The sequence below is a fragment of the Hyperolius riggenbachi genome, chromosome 7 (assembly GCF_040937935.1).
Source record: "Hyperolius riggenbachi isolate aHypRig1 chromosome 7, aHypRig1.pri, whole genome shotgun sequence".
Taxonomy (NCBI): domain Eukaryota; kingdom Metazoa; phylum Chordata; class Amphibia; order Anura; family Hyperoliidae; genus Hyperolius; species Hyperolius riggenbachi.
Genome location: NC_090652.1, coordinates 34,739,989 through 34,759,750, shown reverse-complemented (window position 1 = coordinate 34,759,750; position 19,762 = coordinate 34,739,989). Strand labels below are relative to the sequence as shown.

General features: G+C 45.3%; 1 protein-coding gene across 1 annotated transcript in view; it reads left to right on the top strand.

Moving 5' to 3' along the window:
* Positions 1–19,762, top strand: part of LOC137525971 (histone H1.3-like) — a 265,301-nt gene that overhangs the window by 78,269 nt on the left and 167,270 nt on the right. Inside the window, exon 5 of the mRNA XM_068247181.1 lies at positions 2,927–3,022. Within this exon, the coding sequence (XP_068103282.1) occupies positions 2,927–3,022 (96 nt within the window). The remainder of the gene's footprint in view (positions 1–2,926; positions 3,023–19,762) is intronic.

The window sequence follows — 19,762 nt, the reverse complement described above, 5'->3', positions numbered from 1 at the left end:
TAAGTATCGGACACACATGCCATAGATATACAGATCACTCCCTATTACCTAATTTAGTTCTGAGTATATATTGATTTTTCTCATGAATTCTCCTAAGCTACTTGATAACTGTGATTCAATATAATAGATTCGGAAATATAAAATCACCTTGGTGTATTGTACTTAGGAGCTTTTTACATTCTTTGCATATTTCTTTGCAGATTTTTTTGTTGCTAATTCAAACTATTCCTCTTTGGATCAAAAGAAATATGGATGTTTCCACCACCATGTTATTTGTGCTTAAAGAGAACCAGAGCTGTTGAAAAAAAAATGTTATACATACCTGGGGCTTCCTCCAGCCCCATAAGCCTGGATCGCTCCCACGCTGCCATCCTCCGCTTCCTCTATCCGCCGGGAGTGGGCAGCAGTACTCATCTCTGGCCGCTTGGTCTCCAGATTCTGCAGACATCTCTTCTGGACTTCTCTCGTTAGTGTCTGAGAAGGAATCAGAAGCTAGAGCTCCTAGCGTGTTTGATTCTCGGATGCTAGGGGAAGAATCACCAGCTACAGAGGATCTCTCCAGACTTGGATGGAGTAGATGAGTAGTTCCTCCCGCTGTGCTACTCTGCTAGGAAGGAGGATTCAGGGGAGGAGCAATGAGGACACACAGATGATGCATGCATCTATGGAGGCTCCACAGCTTTCAGCATGTTACCACAATACCCAGCATGCCCCATAGAGGCCCCACAGTACCCAGCATTGCACTACAGCACCCAGCATGGCACCACACAGCACCCCACATGCCCCAGAATGCATTTTTTGTCTGCTGGGCACACCTACTTAGACCACTGTTAAGTTCGGGAAAATTTGGCTCCATTCATGACCACACCCACATTCTAGTGCTTGGCTTCACCCATTTTTGGTCTGGAGTGCCCAAAAGTGCCACTGACCTCTTAGGAGCACCATTAACCTCCTTGGCGGTAATGACGAGCTCAGCTCGTCCATTACCGCCGAAGGGTGCCGCTCAGGCCCTGGTGGGCCGATTTCCTTATTTTTTTTAAAAACACGCAGCTAGCACTTTGCTGGCTGTGTATGGGGGGGGTTGATCGCCGCCGATGCGCCGCTACCCGCTGTGTAATAGGGCCCCCCCCCCCCCGAGACCCCATGCGTAGCCTGGCCATTCAGTGCCAGGCAGCACTGCGGGGTGGAACAGGACTCCGTGTGACATCCCGACGCCGATGACGTCATTGCGATCATTGCCATGTCGATGGGGGAAGCCCTAAAGGAATTCCCGTTCAGAACGGGATTTCCTTACGGGCATATTCGCCGGCAGCGATCAGAGGGGACGGGCAGACGCCGCAGGGAGGGGGGGAATCATGTAGCAAGCGCTAGGCTAGCTACATGATTTTAAAAAAAAATGCAAAAAATACTGCTGTGCCACCACCCTGGTGATCTTAATAGAACGCCAGGGTGGTTAAGGACATGAAGCTCAGACCTGAACAACTCAGACTTTGTGCATAGCCTATGTGTACTGATTTATGGGAAATTAAGCTTCAGGAATCAAATCTCAGCTGTTGTGAAACATTCCTTCTTTCACCTAAGGAATATTTCAAGGATGAAACCCCTCAGACCTCCAACAGATCTTCCAACCCTAGTTCATGCCTTCATCACATCACGGCTGGACTACTGCAATGTTCTCTATACAGGCCTTTTAAACAAAGACCTGCACCGCCTGCAATTAGTACAGAATGCCGCCGCAAGGCTGTTAACTAGAAAACCCCGCCATTGCCACCAACCAACACCAACTTTTTGCCCACTCCACTGCCTAATGGAAAAGACTGAGAATTCTGTTTAAGATTGGCTTATCGACATTCAAATCCTTGCACAATCAGGGCCTTGGATACCTGAAGGACTTGTTGCAACTGCATTGCATCACCCACTATCTTAGATCAAAAGGTTGTAATACTTTGGTCACCCCCAGTGTCTACCTCAAAACCTTTGGAGACAGATCTTTCTGTCATGCTGCCCCTAAACATTGGAACTCCCTGCCACACCCAATCAGGACAGCTCCATCCCTGGAAGCATTTAAGTCCAAACTGAAAACCCACCTCATTAGTCTGGCATGTATGAACACCTGACTATTCCCTCTGTAACACCATCCAACCTGCAACCTTGAATTGATCTGAGACATAACTATGCATATTGAGCCCTTTGGGAGAAAAACACTTTACAAATGTTATTGTATTGTATACTAGCTGATAACCCTGGCCATGTATTTGGCTGCTGTTGGCTCTGACCACTTTTTCTAACCCTGAAACACAAACACTCAATGACTAAGTTTGGAAACTCTTAGGTTCTTGGCAGCAATAATAGTGTAAGAATGGCTGCAGTTTACATTTTCCCCTTGTAAATGAATGACTGAAATTTGATTGGCTGTTTAATGCGCTGCCCATTTTTCATGAATTTTTAACCTTGGTCACCAGGTGACCAACTGTGCCAAGTGTGGGGACTCTGGCTTGGTTACTGTGAGGATGGCAGCCTTTTACATCTTTTCCATTGACATGAATGGGTGAAATCTGATTGGCTGTTTGTAGCTCTGCCCAGGTGTGCAGGGGGGACCTGAGACCCCCAGAACATATCATCCCAGGTAGTAAGGGATCTGTATACCAAGTTACACACACACACACACGCACGCACGCACGCACGTACGCACGCACGCACACACACACACACACACACGAGATTATATATAATCACTAAATGTGGTCACAACACTTGCTGTGCTGGGATGCCTTGTACTGGAGGGAGGGTGTATGGGTATTGCCCCCCAAGCCACCTTCCATCACCATAGTTATTCACTGAGCACACAAATCGGTAAAAGTTGGGATCATGTTAGGGACTACAATTGACAACCATTTAAGTTTTATTTTATCTATTTTTTTTTCAGACTCAGGTGTGGATATCATGTCTCTTTGCAGCAACATAATGAGATGTTTCAAAGCGCCAAAACCGAAGCAGCCTGGACAGAATAAGGATTCTGAGTGTGAGTCACTGCCCATTTAGTTACGCTAATTCATCTGACTATTCTAAAACATTTGATTCATTTTGAAATGTTAGCTGTAAAATTACTGCTATGCAATATTCAAGCTCATCACTAATTAAAAATCATGGAAGGTGGCAACGATAGTGATGGACAAACATTATGAAAGAACATTTACAGCCTTTTCGCTAATTTTTGTGTAAAAGTTTGTGAACTGGCAGTTTGCTGCAGACCCCATTGAATTTAATGGCATACATGCATCTAAAACCCTTAAGGGCACATTTGCAGCCACAGTTTCTTTTAAAAAGGTGTCCAAACTGTCAAAAAACCTGGACAGTGACATGGCGAAGGGGGATAAATGACAAAATTTCCCTCCAAAATACATATTTTATGCAGAGGCTTCTTAAATGGTTTTTAAAAGAGATGTCCCCGCTGACTTTAGCAGTTAGTAGCAAATCCCCCACACATGCCAGAATCACTTCATTTTCTTGGTATATTAAGGATATTATTAAGGATACCAGAGCCAAATAAACCTAAAGAAACAGGAGGAGTAGGCATATACTGTCATCTGCCCTGATGCATACCGCTTCCCCCATTCTCCAATCTGCTCCCTGCATTCTACCTAAATACCCCTCCGGCAGACTCTTCCAGGTTGCCGGAGTCGGGCACTACTGCGCAGGCGCTGGCCGGGCGCATCCTACTAAACATGCACCCGTGTCCGGGAGCGTTCTGCGCATGCGTATGATGTCACTATGTCATGCGCATGACATCATACTCATACTCATGCTTCGGGCCACGGATGCCTGCTCAGTAGGATGCGCCCAGCCAGCGCCTGCACAGTAGCGCATTTAGGTAAAATGTGGAAGCAGAGAGGAGAACGGCAGGTCTGGTTCTCTCATGAAGCAAGGTGAAATATTTGCATTAGGCGCAGAGATTACAGGCAGTGGTGCTTGGATATCCCCATTCCCCAATCACGATTCGAGTGAATCCAAATCCGGGTCCGCTCAAATCCGGATTTGACCGTGATCACAATCACAGAATTCAGATTTAAATTCAAATTGGAATCAAAATTGCACATTGAATCAGGAATCTTGAGTCGTTTAATTATTTATTGTTCAAAAAATTGTTTAAAAAAACTGTTAAAAAAATTGGATGAAAATTGGCGGATATCAAAATGTATCCGCCATAATAAAATAGTATATCTGGATAATAAAATAGTCATTTGGGAGAATGTGTCCCAAAAAAAAAAAGGCTTCTGTCAGGACATAGGAGCTCCACCTATCATCCAAACCTACTTCAACTCGTATGCCCTGGCAAACCCGATTTTTCCATTCACATCGATCGATGTGGATAAAGAAACTGTTTCCAGCTTTGTTACAAGGTGCTTGTCAAAGCATATGAACTCCAACAGCGCCCTTCAGCTCATATACCTCGGCAAACTTTTTTTACTGTGAAGTAGAAGTCTCGTCCAACAGCGCTGCATGCACCGACTTTGTGTAACCTGACAGACGTGCAATTCTTCTGTCAGGATGCATATATCAGATGTATCAGTGCTGCAGCTGGTCGGTCGGTTCTCCTTCTTCTTCTTCATCAAGTTCTTTTTCTTCTTCACCATCTTCTTCTTCATCTACTTCTCCATCTTCATCTTCTCCTCCTTCATCAAGTTCTTATTCTTATTCTTCTTCATCTTCATCTTCTTCTCTATCTTTTTCTTCTCCATCTTCATCCTCATCTTCATTAAGTTCTTTTTCTTCTTCACCATCTTCATCTTCTCCTCCTTCTTCTTCATCAAGTTCTTCTTCTTTTTCACCATCTTCTTCATTTGCGTCTCCATCTTCTTCTTCTTCTCCTCCATTTTCTTCTTCTTAACCAATTAACCTTCCTGGACGTAAACATTACGTCCCGGAGGCCATTTGCGCTCCTGCGGCCGATCGCGCATGCACGCGCGCTCCCGGCCCGCGGTTCGTTAGCCAGGCAATCAGTGAATCGGGCTATGGTGTCCGATCACTGATTCCTCTCCCCCGCAGAAAAAGTGACAGCTTCTCTCGGAAGCTTCGCTTTTTCTGGCTCTAGCATCCCTCTAAGCGTACGTTACGCTTAAAGTGACATCATGTAAACAAACTCATGGCTGCCATCTTGTGGCCAAAAAGTAAAACTACACCTAAAAGTAAAAACATATAAAAATAATCATATATTTACATTTAAAAACGACAATTTACATCCCACCGTCCAAAAAATACCCACATGAAATGTTTAATAAAAAAAAAAAAAAAAATCATTACAATAAAAAAACCAAAAAACACGTAAATATTTACCTAAGGGTCTAAACTTTTTAAATATCAATGTAAAGATGAAATATTTCTATTTTTTTTTAAATTATAAGCTTGTAAATAGGGATGGATGCAAAACGGAAAAAATTCACTTTTATTTCCAAATAAAATATTGTCGCCGCCATACATTGTGATAGGGACATAATTTAAACGGTGTAATAACCGGGACAAATAGACAAATACAATACATGGGTTTTAATTATGGAGGCATGTATTATTTTAAAACTATAATGGTCGAAAACTGAGAAATAATGAATTTTTTCCGTTTTTTTCTCATTCTTCCTGTTAAAATGCATTTACAGTAAAGTGGCTATTAGCAAAATGTACCCCCCAAAGAAAGCCTAATTGGTGGTGGAAAAACAAGATATAGATCAGTTCATTGTGATAAGTAGTGATAAAGTTATAGGTTAATGAATGGGAGGTGAAAATTGCTCGGATGCATAAAGTGAAAATGACTGAATGCGAAGTGGTTAAAGAGTAACTGTTAATCATTAAATACAAAATTAATTTTCTATTGCAGGCTGTTACAATGTTAAAGAGGATGCTAACCAGGCAAATCAAATCAATCTTACTGTTTTCCAATTAGTTATTCTCTCCAATTGCCCCCAGGCTCTAAAGAGGTACGCAGACTAAAACAGACGCAAAAGAGAAGTGACATGGTATCATGTATCAGCCTGATTGGCTGAAGCCTCTGTCACTTACCTCTCTGCGCAGTGATTGGCCGCCTGGTCTCCCCTTGTCTGTGGTGGATCGAGCCGCAGTTAGTGCATAGAGGGGGGCCAGAGGCTATCTTCTGTCACTGTCCTTTGCCCCCCTCCTCCAGTGGCATGTCCGCACCCCCCCCCCTCTGCCCTTCTGCCGCCCGCTGCACTCTCCCTCTTTCCCGTGCTCAATATTAGGGAAGGATAAAGGCGGTGCACACAGACTCCCGGAATAATGGTTCCAGGCACTGTAGTTCCCCTCTATACTCTCTGCACTGCCGCCGGCGGTAGAACAGAGAATAGATGGGAACGGCAGCGCTTGGATCTATTGTTAGGTGAGTCTGTGCCTGCTGCCTTTGTCCTCCCCACTGTGCTCACACAATCAGTGCGGGAAGGAGGGGAATGTGTGTGTGTGTGTGTGTGTGGGGGGGGGGGGTAATTTAACCTGAAGGGAACAAGATGGCCCCTGCCAGGACAATAATTAAAACTAAAGGAAAAACAAAAACAAAATAGAACGTGGACAGCCAATTAGGCTGATACATGATACCATGTCACTTCTCTTTTGCATCTGTTTTAGTCTGCGTACCATCTTAGAGCCTGGGGGCAATTGGAGAGAAGAACTAATTGGCAGTGCTGATCGTAATGGAAAAAGCTACGCTTACGGATCATTACGCGTAATTTTACGCTATTACGCATTACGAAATTACGCTTACGGCATAGACATTCAATTTCGGTACATGTCTGTAATTACGCATTGCCCTTACGCAATTACGCGTAAGAATACCGTAATTCAAGTTGTTACGTTATAGGCTTACGCGTAAATTCCTACTAGCAATTAATGCGTAAGGTCATGCTGCCAAGCGGAAAAGTTGACGCATGGATCAATGTTAGGTAGCCGCCGACTTTAAGGGTTAATAACAAAGCCCCCTTAAGTGCTAAGAGCCTCAAATTTGGAGAATATATTAAGGAGATCAGAAGGAATAAGAGGGAAATTTTTTTTTTCAAAAAGACCTTATAGTTTTTGAGAAAATCGATGTTAAAGTTTCAAAGGAAAAATAGATACATTTAAAAACCCGCCGACTTTAACGGTTAATAGCAAAGCCTGCTTAAAATTTAGAAACACCAAATTTACAGGGTATATTAAGGGGATCAGTGGGAATAAGAGGAAAAAATTTTTTTCAAAAAGACCTTATAGTTTTTGAGAAAATCGATTTTTAAGTTTCAAGGGCAAAAATGTCTTTTAAATGCGGAAAATGTCAGTTTTTTTTGCACAGGTAACAATAGTGTTTTATTTTCATAGATTCCCCCAAGTGGGAAGAGTTTTACTTACTTCGTTCTGAGTGTGGGAAATATTAAAAAAAAAACGACGTGGGGTCCCCCCTCCCAGACCTCTTTAACCCCTTGTCCCCCATGCAGACTGGGATAGCCAGAATGTGGAGCACCGGCCGCGTGGGGCTCCGCACCCTGACTATACCAGCCCGCATGGTCCATGGATTGGGGGGTCTCGGAAGGGGAGGGGCAGCCAAGCTTTCCCCTCCCCCTCCGAGCCCTTGTCCAATCCAAGGACAAGGGGCTCTTCTCCACCTCCGATGGGCGGTGGAGGTGGAGGCCGCGATTTCCTGGGGGGGAGGTTCATGGTGGCATCTGGGAGTCCCCTTTAAAAAGGGGTCCCCCAGATGCCCACCCCCCCTCCCAGGAGAAATGAGTATAGAGGTACTTGTACCCCTTACCCATTTCCTTTAAGAGTTAAAAGTAAATAAACACACAGACACTTTGAAAAAGTATTTTAATTGAACAAAAAACATAACCACGAAAAAAGTCTTTTAATATTCTTAATTAACCATTAATACTTACCTGTCCCTTTAAAAGCCAGTTCCCACGCAATATCCTCGGAAATATACTAATCAGTTACAATGTAACAAAGCTATTACAATGTAACAACTTTGTTACTTTGTAACACCACCGCACCCGACGTCACTCGCCGCCACCGCCGCGTCTGCGCTGACCCGACAGAGCTCTGAGCTATATAGCTCAGAGCTCCCTAAGCATCTTTGTATTTGGGCTCCAAGGAGCCCCATTGGTCCTTAGCAGACCAATGGGGTTCCTTTAAATCAGAAGGAACCCCATTGGTCTGCTAAGGACCAATGGGGCTCCTTGGAGCCCAAATACAAAGATGCTAAGAGAGCTCTGAGCTATATAGCTCAGAGCTCTGTCGGGTCCGTGCGGGACGCTAAGTCCCCGCCGCCTCCCGCTGTCCTCCCCGCCTCTTCCACATGTCACCCACATGTCACCCACATGTGGGTGACATGTGGGTGACAGATGTGGGCGGGGCTGACAGCGGGAGGCGGCGGGGACTTAGCGTCCTGCACTGACCCGACAGAGCTCTGAGCTATATAGCTCAGAGCTCTCTTAGCATCTTTGTATTTGGGCTCCAAGGAGCCCCATTGGTCCTTAGCAGACCAATGGGGTTCCTTCTGATTTAAAGGAACCCCATTGGTCTGCTAAGGACCAATGGGGCTCCTTGGAGCCCAAATACAAAGATGCTTAGGGAGCTCTGAGCTATATAGCTCAGAGCTCTGTCGGGTCAGCGCAGACGCGGCGGTGGCGGCGAGTGACGTCGGGTGCGGTGGTGTTACAAAGTAACAAAGTTGTTACATTGTAATAACTTTGTTACATTGTAACTGATTAGTATATTTCCGAGGATATTGCGTGGGAACTGGCTTTTAAAGGGACAGGTAAGTATTAATGGTTAATTAAGAATATTAAAGGACTTTTTTCGTGGTTATGTTTTTTGTTCAATTAAAATACTTTTTCAAAGTGTCTGTGTGTTTATTTACTTTTAACTCTTAAAGGAAATGGGTAAGGGGTACAAGTACCTCTATACCCATTTCTCCTGGGAGGGGGGGTGGGCATCTGGGGGACCCCTTTTTAAAGGGGACTCCCAGATGCCACCATGAACCTCCCCCCCAGGAAATCGCGGCCTCCACCTCCACCGCCCATCGGAGGTGGAGAAGAGCCCCTTGTCCTTGGATTGGACAAGGGCTCGGAGGGGGAGGGGAAAGCTTGGCTGCCCCTCCCCTTCCGAGACCCCCCAATCCATGGACCATGCGGGCTGGTATAGTCAGGGTGCGGAGCCCCACGCGGCCGGTGCTCCGCATTCTGGCTATCCCAGTCTGCATGGGGGACAAGGGGTTAAAGAGGTCTGGGAGGGGGGACCCCACGTCGTTTTTTTTTAAATATTTCCCACACTCAGAACGAAGTAAGTAAAACTCTTCCCACTTGGGGGAATCTATGAAAATAAAACACTATTGTTACCTGTGCAAAAAAAACTGACATTTTCCGCATTTAAAAGACATTTTTGCCCTTGAAACTTAAAAATCGATTTTCTCAAAAACTATAAGGTCTTTTTGAAATTTTTTTTTCCTCTTATTCCCACTGATCCCCTTAATATACCCTGTAAATTTGGTGTTTCTAAATTTTAAGCAGGCTTTGCTATTAACCGTTAAAGTCGGCGGGTTTTTAAATGTATCTATTTTTCCTTTGAAACTTTAACATCGATTTTCTCAAAAACTATAAAGTCTTTTTGAAAAAAATTTTTTTCCTCTTATTCCTTCTGATCTCCTTAATATATTCTCCAAATTTGAGGCTCTTAGCACTTAAGGGGGCTTTGCTATTAACCCTTAAAGTCGGCGGCTTTTTTATATTATACGGGAGCGTAATATTACGCGATTACGGCAGACTGTGTAATTTCAATGGGAGTTTACTGTCTTACGCGTAATTTGTTACGCGTAAAACGTAACCCACGGTCTACGCGTAATTAATTACGCGTAATACCGTAACCTTACACGTAACGCTTACGGTGCATTTGTAGTGAATTACGATGCGTAATTACGCTAATGCGTAATTTCGGCCCAGCACTGCTAATTGGTAAACAGTAAGATTGATTTGATTTTCCTGGTTAGCATCCTCTTTATCATTGCAACAGCCTGCAATAGAAAATTAATTTTGTATTTAATGCCTAACAGTTAATCTTTAAGAAGAAGAAAATGGAGGAGAAGAAGAAGAAGATGTAGACGAAAATGAAGAAGAAGATGGTAAAAAAGAAGAAAAACTTGATGAAGAAGAAGGGGGAGAAGATGAAGATGGATAAGAAGAAGATAATGAAGAAGAAAAAGAAGTTAATGAAGATGAAGATGGAGAAGAAGAAGAAGCTGACGATGGTGAAGAAGAAGAAGAAGAACTTGATGAAGAAGAAGAAGGAGAACCGACCGACCAGCTGCAGCACTGATATATCTGATATATGCATCCTGACAGAAGCATTGCACGTCTGTCAGGTTACATGTCAGGTTACTTGGAAAACAAAAATAAAACCGAGAGCCCAATCTAGTGTAGTATGTTCTAAAGATCAGGAAATTTTATGGAATTGAGATTATACTCACAAGTAAGGGTCACCCCACAGGCGACCACTGGAACAGCAGGTGGGGAGAATTTTCACCTGACCCCACTCAGGTATAAAAAGTCGCTCTCTATAGACAGGAAAAAATTGCAATTGCAAAAAATACAGTTGTACATTTAACGGCTGAACTTAGCCTGGTCATTTGTATACCTGAGGGAGGTGAATCCACCCATTTCCCTCCTTGTAGACGGATTTTAACTTGTTTTATTCTATGTTAGCGCCTCTATTATTCTTGTTTATTCATACATGTCAGGTTACTTAAATTATGTAGATAGGTAGATCAAGTATTTATCTACTTGCATGTGTATTTTGTGTGGGGGGTGGGAATAACAAGATAACAGTTGCTCTTTAATCACATTCTTCATCTTCTTCTCAATCTTCTTCTTCTTCTCCATCTTCTTCTTAATCATATTCTTCATCTTTTTCTCCATATTCTTCTTCATCATGTTCTTCTTCTCCATCTTCTTCTTCATCGTGTTCTTTTTCTCAATCTTCATCTTCCTCTTTATCATCTTCTTCTTCACCAAATAGTTCTTCTTCTCCTTCTTCTTTTTCCTCTTCTTTATCTTCTTCTTCTTCTTCATTTTTTTCCTCTTCACCATCTTCTTCTTCGCCATCTTCTTCTTTTTCTGACAGTGGGAGCACAGACACCAGGAGGTAAAAGCAGCAGGAGGAGGAGGAGTAACATGTGTCAGCAGGCAAAATAATAGGCCACCTAGCGATGGTTAAGGAAAGGTGGGGGGGAAAGGCTGCGCATCCCTAAACACATGCTGCAATTGAATGGTTAATCGCACAGGCATACACCGCCTCTGCCAGACTGAAAAATGCATGCCCTGCATCCAAGACAAGTGCTAACATTTATTAAACTAGGAGGTACTTTAGCTTCCAATATGGTTTGCATGCAAATTATATTATACTAGACACTTGCGCCACGGTGAGGCAGACCTCCGGGCAAGTGACCTAACCTAAATTTAAAACCTCGGGAGCAGCTAAGCAGAAAAAAATGTGTAACTTACATTTGGTAGAACAGTGAGGAGAACGCCAGCGCATACCACTAAGGCTGCATCTGAAATGACCACCAGCTCAGTGTGTAGCACCTATATAGACTTTCTACACACTTCGCATTCAATTCAGATGCAAATCATATGCAAATCTGCTACTACTTATCATGCAAACAGGAAATTCAGGAGGAGGGGCTGGGAGCAGCTAACCTAACAGTTACATAGTTACAAAGTTAAGGAAAGGTGGGGGGGAAAGGCTGCGCATCCCTAAACACATGCTGCAATTGAATGGTTAATCGCACAGGCATACACCGCCTCTGCCAGACTGAAAAATGCATGCCCTGCATCCAAGACAAGTGCTAACATTTACTAAACTAGGAGGTACTTTAGCTTCCAATATGGTTCACTTTAAATGAACCGGGCCAATTAGGTGTAGGTTCTAACTTGCGTTGGAAAGACAGGCATTGTTAAAATTTCCAGCCACTTCATGTCCCCCTGTTGCTGACAGCAGGGGCCAGGAACTCACCTTCCACCCAAGCCTGATTCATTTTGAGGAAGGTGAGTTTGTCCACAGAGTCGTTGGACAGCCAAGAGCACTTCTTGGTGACCATGCCACCGGCCACACTAAAGCATCAGAGAGGACACTGGAAGGGGCCAGGACAGGACTTCCAGGGTGTACTGGGCAAGCTCCCTCTAGATGTCCAGTTGCTTGACTCAATACTCCATGGGGCTGTCGGTGTCAAGCCCGCTGAATGACCCCATGTAGTCAGACACCATGCTAGTCAGTTGCTGGTGCTGGTTGGAGGCAGATGCTGTGGCTGGCTCCTCTGCTCTGGGCAGCTCCACTGCATAAAGGCTCTTCGTTAGGCTCAGCAGGTCTCCAGGGCGCTGGATGCTGCTGCTGCTGGTGGCTGCAAGCACCTGTTGCTGGGTAGGCAGAACAGCAACAGTGGGGTGGAAGGCTTGGGGAATGCTTCCTGCAGTCTGCGCATGAGGGCCTCCTGCAACTCCCTTGTGTAGTGCTCAGGAATGGATGGCGACATGAACTGTCCCAGCTTCCCCTTCAGACGTGGGTTCAGGATCAAGGTGATCCAGATGTCCACTGAGCTGAGGAGATTAGCTGCAGATTGGTGTAGCAGTAGACGTTTGCCTCACAGATGTACCTGCTGACAGCTGTCCTTTGCTGGGACAGCCACTCCAACATCGCCAGGGCCGAGTTCAAGCAAGTTGGGACATCTATAATCAGGCGGTGTTATGGAAGGCCCTTGCGCTGCTGCAGGTAATCCAGGGTTGCTGAGGCAGTGGCAGAGCTGCAGAAATGGTGCACCAGCTTCCATGCAGCTTTCAGCAGCTGGTCCATCCCTGGGTAGGTGCGCAGGAAGCGCTGCACCACCAAACTGAGGATGCAAGCCAAGCAGGGGATATGGTCAAGGTGTCCCAGGTGCAGTGCAGCCAGCAGGTTGGCTCCATTATCAGGCACCACGTAACCGACTTTGAGGCCTCTACTCCTGCTCCCTAAAGGGCGGCCAGGATGTGCGCGGCCATGAGTTTCTCCTTCCCCAGGCTAACCAATTTCAGCAGTGCTTGGCAGTGGCAAGGCTTTGTGCTGTTGTTGAGGCGGGCTTGCTTGCGGGGTTTGGAGGGAATGGGATCAGAGGAGCCTGTTGCATCCCTCTGATCCCAATTGGTGGCACCACCAACTGGCTTGCTACCTTGCCAGCTGCTGCTGCTGCTTTGTTCTCTTCTACTCCAACAATGTCACCCAGTGCACAGTAATGGACAGGTAGCAGTCTGATCCAAATCGGCTGCTCCATGAGTCCATGGTGATATGAATCCACTTGTACAACAAACCAATTACTGTCTATCTCACCCCTTTCATATGGGTCCCACACTAAAGCTACTATTAGGGGCAGTCACAGACATCAATCAAATTGCTGCTCAAAACCAAAGTGCAATAGCCCAGCGGATACCAAATAGTTGCTTTATTGTATCAAAAATTCATGTGCAAATTAGGCATACTCACCCATAAAATCATCTAAAAGAATAATAGCCTGTGGAGCGCTCCACTCACATAAACCAGCCACCATACACGCCTCAATCACACCGGTACCGGTACCACACCTGATATCCCACAGCGTGGAGAGACAAAGGTAGCCAGGTTCTGCTAACACAGCTTAGCAAAGTAGTCTGCCACTCGCGGCCACGGATCGTTAGCCCAGGAATCAATCAATCGGGACATGGTGCCCGATGATTGATTTCTCTCCCCGTCAGAAAAGCAACTGCTTCTCTCGGAAGCTTCGCTTTTTCTGCCTCTTGCATCCCCCTACGTCCCTCTAAGCGTACATGTTACGCTTAGAGTGACGTCATGTAAACAAACTCATGGCTGCCATCTTGTGGCGAAAAAGTAAAACTACACCTAAATGTAAAAAAAATACACATATATTTACATTTAAAAAATACTATTTACATCCCACCCTCCCAAAAATACCCACATAAAATGTTTAATAAAAAAAAAACAAAAAAAACATTACAATAAAAAAAATGTAAATATTTACCTAAGGGTCTAAACTTTTTAGATATAGATGTAAAGATGAAATATTTCTATTTTTTTTTAAATTATAAGCTTGTAAATAGTGATGGATGCAAAATGGAAAAAATGCACTTTTATTTCCAAACAAAATATTGTCGCCATACATTGTGATAGGGACATAATTTAAACAGTGTAATTACTGGGATAAATGGGCAAATACAATACGTGGGTTTTAATTATGTAGGCATGTATTATTTTAAAATTATAATGGCCGAAAACTAATAATGAATTTTTTTTTATTTTTCTTCTTATTCTTCCTGTTACAATGCATTTACAGTAAAGTGGCTCTTAGCAAAATGTACTCCCCAAAGAAAGTCTAATTGGTGGCGGAAAAAACAAGATATAGATCAGTTCATTGTGATAAGTAGTGATCAAGTTATAGGCTAATGAATGGGAGGTGAACATTGCTCGGATGCATAAAGTGAAAAGATCTGAGAGCTGAAGTGCTTAAACTCTGCAAAATCATTCAGGTGATGGCTCTTCAGGTGGGTCTGGAGGGATAAGGTACCCATCTTGGCCGCGTTGTGCCTACAGTTCAAGATTTTTTTGCAGGAGTTACACACTGCATAGCTTACATCCAGGGTGGACAAATGGAAGTAATTCCATATTGGGGACATAAACACCCCCTACAATGCGCAGAGGGTGTGGTGGCTCTCCGTCTGGTTGGGGTTTGTGTAGTGATGCTGCTGCTGATGGCGGTGCCGGCTGAAGCTGCAGCCTGTGTTCCAGGCCCACTGCTGGATATTCCCCTGCCTGACATGTGGTGATACAATTGCCTACAATTCTGTGCCTCATCCTCCTCCGAGCTGCCTTCGGAGACCCTCAGACGCACATAAGGACGATCCTGCCAATAATCCTCATTGTCAGGAAACAACTCTTCTCCCCCCATCTCTTCCACCCCAACATCCCCAGACACAGACCCCTCCTTATCCTCAAAATATGCTTGTGCTGGCTAGGGCAGGTTCAAGTAACAATGGGGCCCTAGGGCAAAATTAGCCTGGGGGCCCCCCAACAGACACCCTCCGACCAAAAAGCGTCATTAGAGGCCCTTTGTTGCAGCCAAATTTTCCTCCTGGGCCCAAGAGTTGGCTGCTGACTAGTGATGGGCGAACACCTGGATGTTCGGGTTCGGGAAAGTTCGCCGAACATGGCCGAGATGTTCGGCATGTTCGGGCCGAACCCCGAACTTTCCGAACATCCAGCTTTTGGGGGCCATATGGGGTCGCAGGCATAAGGGGGGAGCATGCCCCGATCGCGGGGGGGGGGGTCGGAAATTCCCCCCACCCCCTCCGCTAGCGCTCCCCCCTCTGCCCGCTTCCCCATACAAAAGTTTAAGCAAAGTACCTGTAGTGGATGGCCTGGCAGTGGGCGGCACTGTGGAGTGAGGAGGAGGAGTCCGGAGAGTGACGAGTTGAGGGAGGCCGGGCAGCGGGCGGTTCAGCGGAAGTACCCTTGTGGTACTTCCGCCCTTTCTCTGACCTCACGCCCGCTGCCCGGCCTCCCTCAACTCGTCACTCTCCGGACTCCTCCTCCTCACTCCACAGTGCCGCCCACTGCCAGGCCATCCACTACAGGTACTTTGCTTAAACTTTTGTATGGGGAAGCGGGCAGAGGGGGGAGCGCTAGCGGAGGGGGTGGGGGAAATTTCTGACCCCCCCCGCGATCGGGGCATGCTCCCCCCTTATGCCTGCGACCCCATAGGGGGGCAGTATTCGGCCGAACAGGGCCCTGTTCGGCCGAACAGGGGCCCTGTTCGGCCCTGTTCGGCGGCCATTAGAAGTTCGGGGCGAACCCGAACTTAAAAAGCCGAACACCATCAGGTGTTCGGCCGAACGCGAACATCACCCGAACAGGGTGATGTTCTGCAGAACCCGAACAGTGGCGAACACTGTTCGCCCAACACTACTGCTGACCCTCCGCCAATCACCTCCTAACTTAACAGACTCTGCAGAGTCCCTGGGGAGCAACAGCTAAGATGAGGAGGGACACCTTGGGGACCCCTACAGGCTCTGGGGCCCTGGGGCAATTGCCCATTTTTTCCTATGGTAGCTCCGGCCCTGGTGCTGGCCTGAGCCCAACCTCTTCCACATCAGGCCCCATGATCTCCTCAAAGCAACCATCAAGATGCTCCCAGATGCTGGACTTAAAGCCATAAAGCTCTCATCCAGGGAGGGCTGACCACTGGCTGTTGGGGTGGATGTCACAGAAAGCAGGGGGCATTGCCTGCTGCTGCTGCTGCTACTGCTGCTGGGAGTTTTTGTCAGAGCGGAGGTCTGGGAACAAGTAATGGGCTGCTCGTCTACCATCATCTCCACCACTGCCTCTACCTGTCTCTCCTGAATGGCCGCATGGTGATCCAAGGTGCTGAAAATTGGTGCCAACGGTGCCCATTGTGCTGCTGTTGGATGCCTCTCTGCTGCATCCCCTACAGCTTAGCACCCTCTCTCTGGCGGTGGACCAGTCCCAGATGTGGCAATGGCAATGGCACTCCCTCTCCTGCCACAGCCCCTGGCAGACATTCTTTATGCACAATATTTGAAGGTGGAAAGTGTGCTGCTTTCTACTGTCAATAAAATGTGTGTGGAGGGAGAGACAGAATATAACAGGGGGCTTTATTTTTTTTTATTTTATTTTTTTAAACAGACAGAAAAAAAATATTATGTGCAGACGGTGCAAATACTGAATACAGTTATAAGGAACTTATCTGTTAATGCTAATTGTCATGCCGAGCACCTTTAAATGACGCACAATACTGCTGCTCTTAATGTAATTTGCTGGAATGTGAGAGGACTTAACGATCCAATCAAATGCTCAATTATCCTTAATTAAGTCAACAAGCATAAACCAGACATATTGGTCTTGATCGAGACACACATCACTGGCAGTAAATCTAAATCCCTCTTTTGACACTGGGTTGGTAAAGCTTTCCACTCAGACTTCACTCAATATTCACGTGGTGTCTCTATACTCATCCGGAAATCGGTTCAATTTAATCTAAACACCTCCCAAATTGACCAATTTGGCCGATATGTCTTTCTACACGGTCTCTTATTTGACAAACCCATCGCCCTACTAGCCTTTTACATCCCTCCCCTATACTCCTCATCCCTCCTTAAAGAGGGCCTCCGCTTTGTTTAAAACTTCTCCCAATGTCCAGGTATATGGATGGGCGACTTCAATATGGTATGTAACCCGTTTCTTGACCGCCACCCACCAGCAACTAACAAACCTACAGCCTTTTCCCTTCTCATGTCTGAGATATCATTATATGATGCTTGGAGGCTCCTGAAACCCTAGTGTCCAGAAATTCACTTGCTTCTCAGCAACATACAACACTCTGTCCAGACTGGACCATTTTTTCCTAACCAGCAATTTACTGCCACTGGTGAAAGCTATTACATTTCTACCCCGCATAGTCTCCGATCACTCCCCAATATGTCTATCTATTGCATGGAATGAATCCCCCAATGAATTCGTGTGGAAATGCAATCCCTTTTGGTTAACTTTATTTGCCTCGGAGGACTGGCTAACTGATAAGCTACACACCTATTTTGAAATCCATAGAGACGAGCCTGATAGAGCTCTGGTCTGGGACACCTTTAAGCTGCACCTGCGTGGTCTCCTTTCCAGCGCTGTGTCATACCACAAAAAAGAATCCAACAAGGCCATCTCAACCTTACAAGCCCAAATTCCTTTACTGGAGCAATCTTATGTGGCTGACTCCTCTGAGGCAAATGAAAGAGCATGGAAAAAGGCACAAACTCAACTATCCCTTTTACTTAAAGAAAAAGCACAAGCTAAAGCCTTCTTCCATAAACAAACTTTTTATGAACATGGGGAAAAAACTGGTACAATCCTAGCTAAACTAGCCAAAGATAGGTCTACGTCAGGACACATATGTTCCATTAAAAATGCTGCTAATCAATTGGTTACAGGTCCCAAAGCCATTAATGACTGCTTTGTCTCATACTTTCAAGAATTATACACCTCTAGGTCTATTTTCACTCGTGAGGACGCCGAGATCTTCTTATCAGAGATAACTCTTCCCCGACTATCCCCTGAGGACGCAGAGATGTTAGACGCACCTATTACACTAGATGACATAGAACTAGCAATCCACTCCCTCCCTAACAGAAAGGCACCAGGACTAGATGGTATCCCCAATGAAGTTCTTAAACGGTTTTCTGAAATAATCACAGCTACGCTCCTACAAACCTTTCAACACACATTTGAACAGGGCACCCTCCCCCTCTCTATGCGTACGGCTTTGATTGTCCTGATCCCCAAACCTGGAAAGGACTTACTACTTTGCGATTCATATCGCCCGATCTCACTATTAACAACAGACGTCAAAATCTTAGCCAAGATTCTTGCCACGCGCCTAAATAAGGTTATTCTTTCCTTAATACACACTGACCAAACTGGCTTTATGCCAGGCAAAAAACTTCACTTAACATTCGTAGATTGTTCGCCAACATCCAAGCTCCCCATAATAATTGTGGCAACCGCATAATAGTGTCGTTAGATGCTGCTAAAGCCTTCGACGCTGTTGAATGGCCTTTTCTACTTGCTACTCTTTCCAGGTTCGGGTTCGGAGACAATTTTATCCGATGGGTCCAAATCCTTTACAATAATCCCCTTGCAAAGATTTGCACAAATTCGAATGTATCTGAGCCCTTTCTAATAGAAAGAGGAACCAGACAGGGCTTCCCCCTTTCCCCCTTACTATACGCCCTATCTGCTGAGCCACTCGCCTGCAAAATTCGTGAACACCCTGATATTAGTGGCCTTAAAATAAATGGACTGGAGGAAAAAATCAGTCAATATGCTGACGACACCATACTTTATCTAGCTGAGCCACATAACTCCCTATCCACTGCATTTAACCTCATTTCCGAAATAGGCGAATACTCGGGCTTGTCCATCAACTGGGATAAATCTGCTATCCTTTGCCTTGACAAACCGGAGATCTCGGCGTCCTCACTGCCCTGCCCACTACAAGTAGTGAACTCTTTCAAGTACCTGGGAGTGGTAGTTCGAGCTTCCCCATCTGACTACTACCAAGATAATGTAATCCCTCTCATCACATACACCCAAAACAAGCTCTCTGCATGGACCAAACTCTTCCTCTCTGTTATGGGAAGGGTTAACCTAATTAAGATGGTATTATTGCCCAAAATCTTGTATATAATTCACAATTCCCCTATATACCTACCTACGACCTTCTTAAAAAAACTGAGATCTTTGATACTTTCCATAGTTTGGAACAAATCACGTGCTAAACTTAAATACACCACGCTGCAAAGCCCTACTGCTCTAGGCGGTGTGGCTTTACCATCTCCTTTCCTATATTATCTAGCATCCCAGCTTGAGCAAATTTTCCACTGGTTTGTATCTAACTCCCTACAGTCCCCTGAACTATTAGGATTTTCCTCCACAGACTATTCTAAAAACTTACCATTCGCTTTACTCAAAGGTACCCTCACCCAAAACGACCCAAACAACACTATTCTGGTCCAAGCTACACGCATTTGGCATGAAGTTAATAAAATAATCCCTTCATCCACATGGGAACACCTTACACCCCTCTGGCGTAACCCTAAGCTACCAGAGCTCGCAAAACTCACTAACATTTCCCACTGGATAGACAAAGGCATACATTATC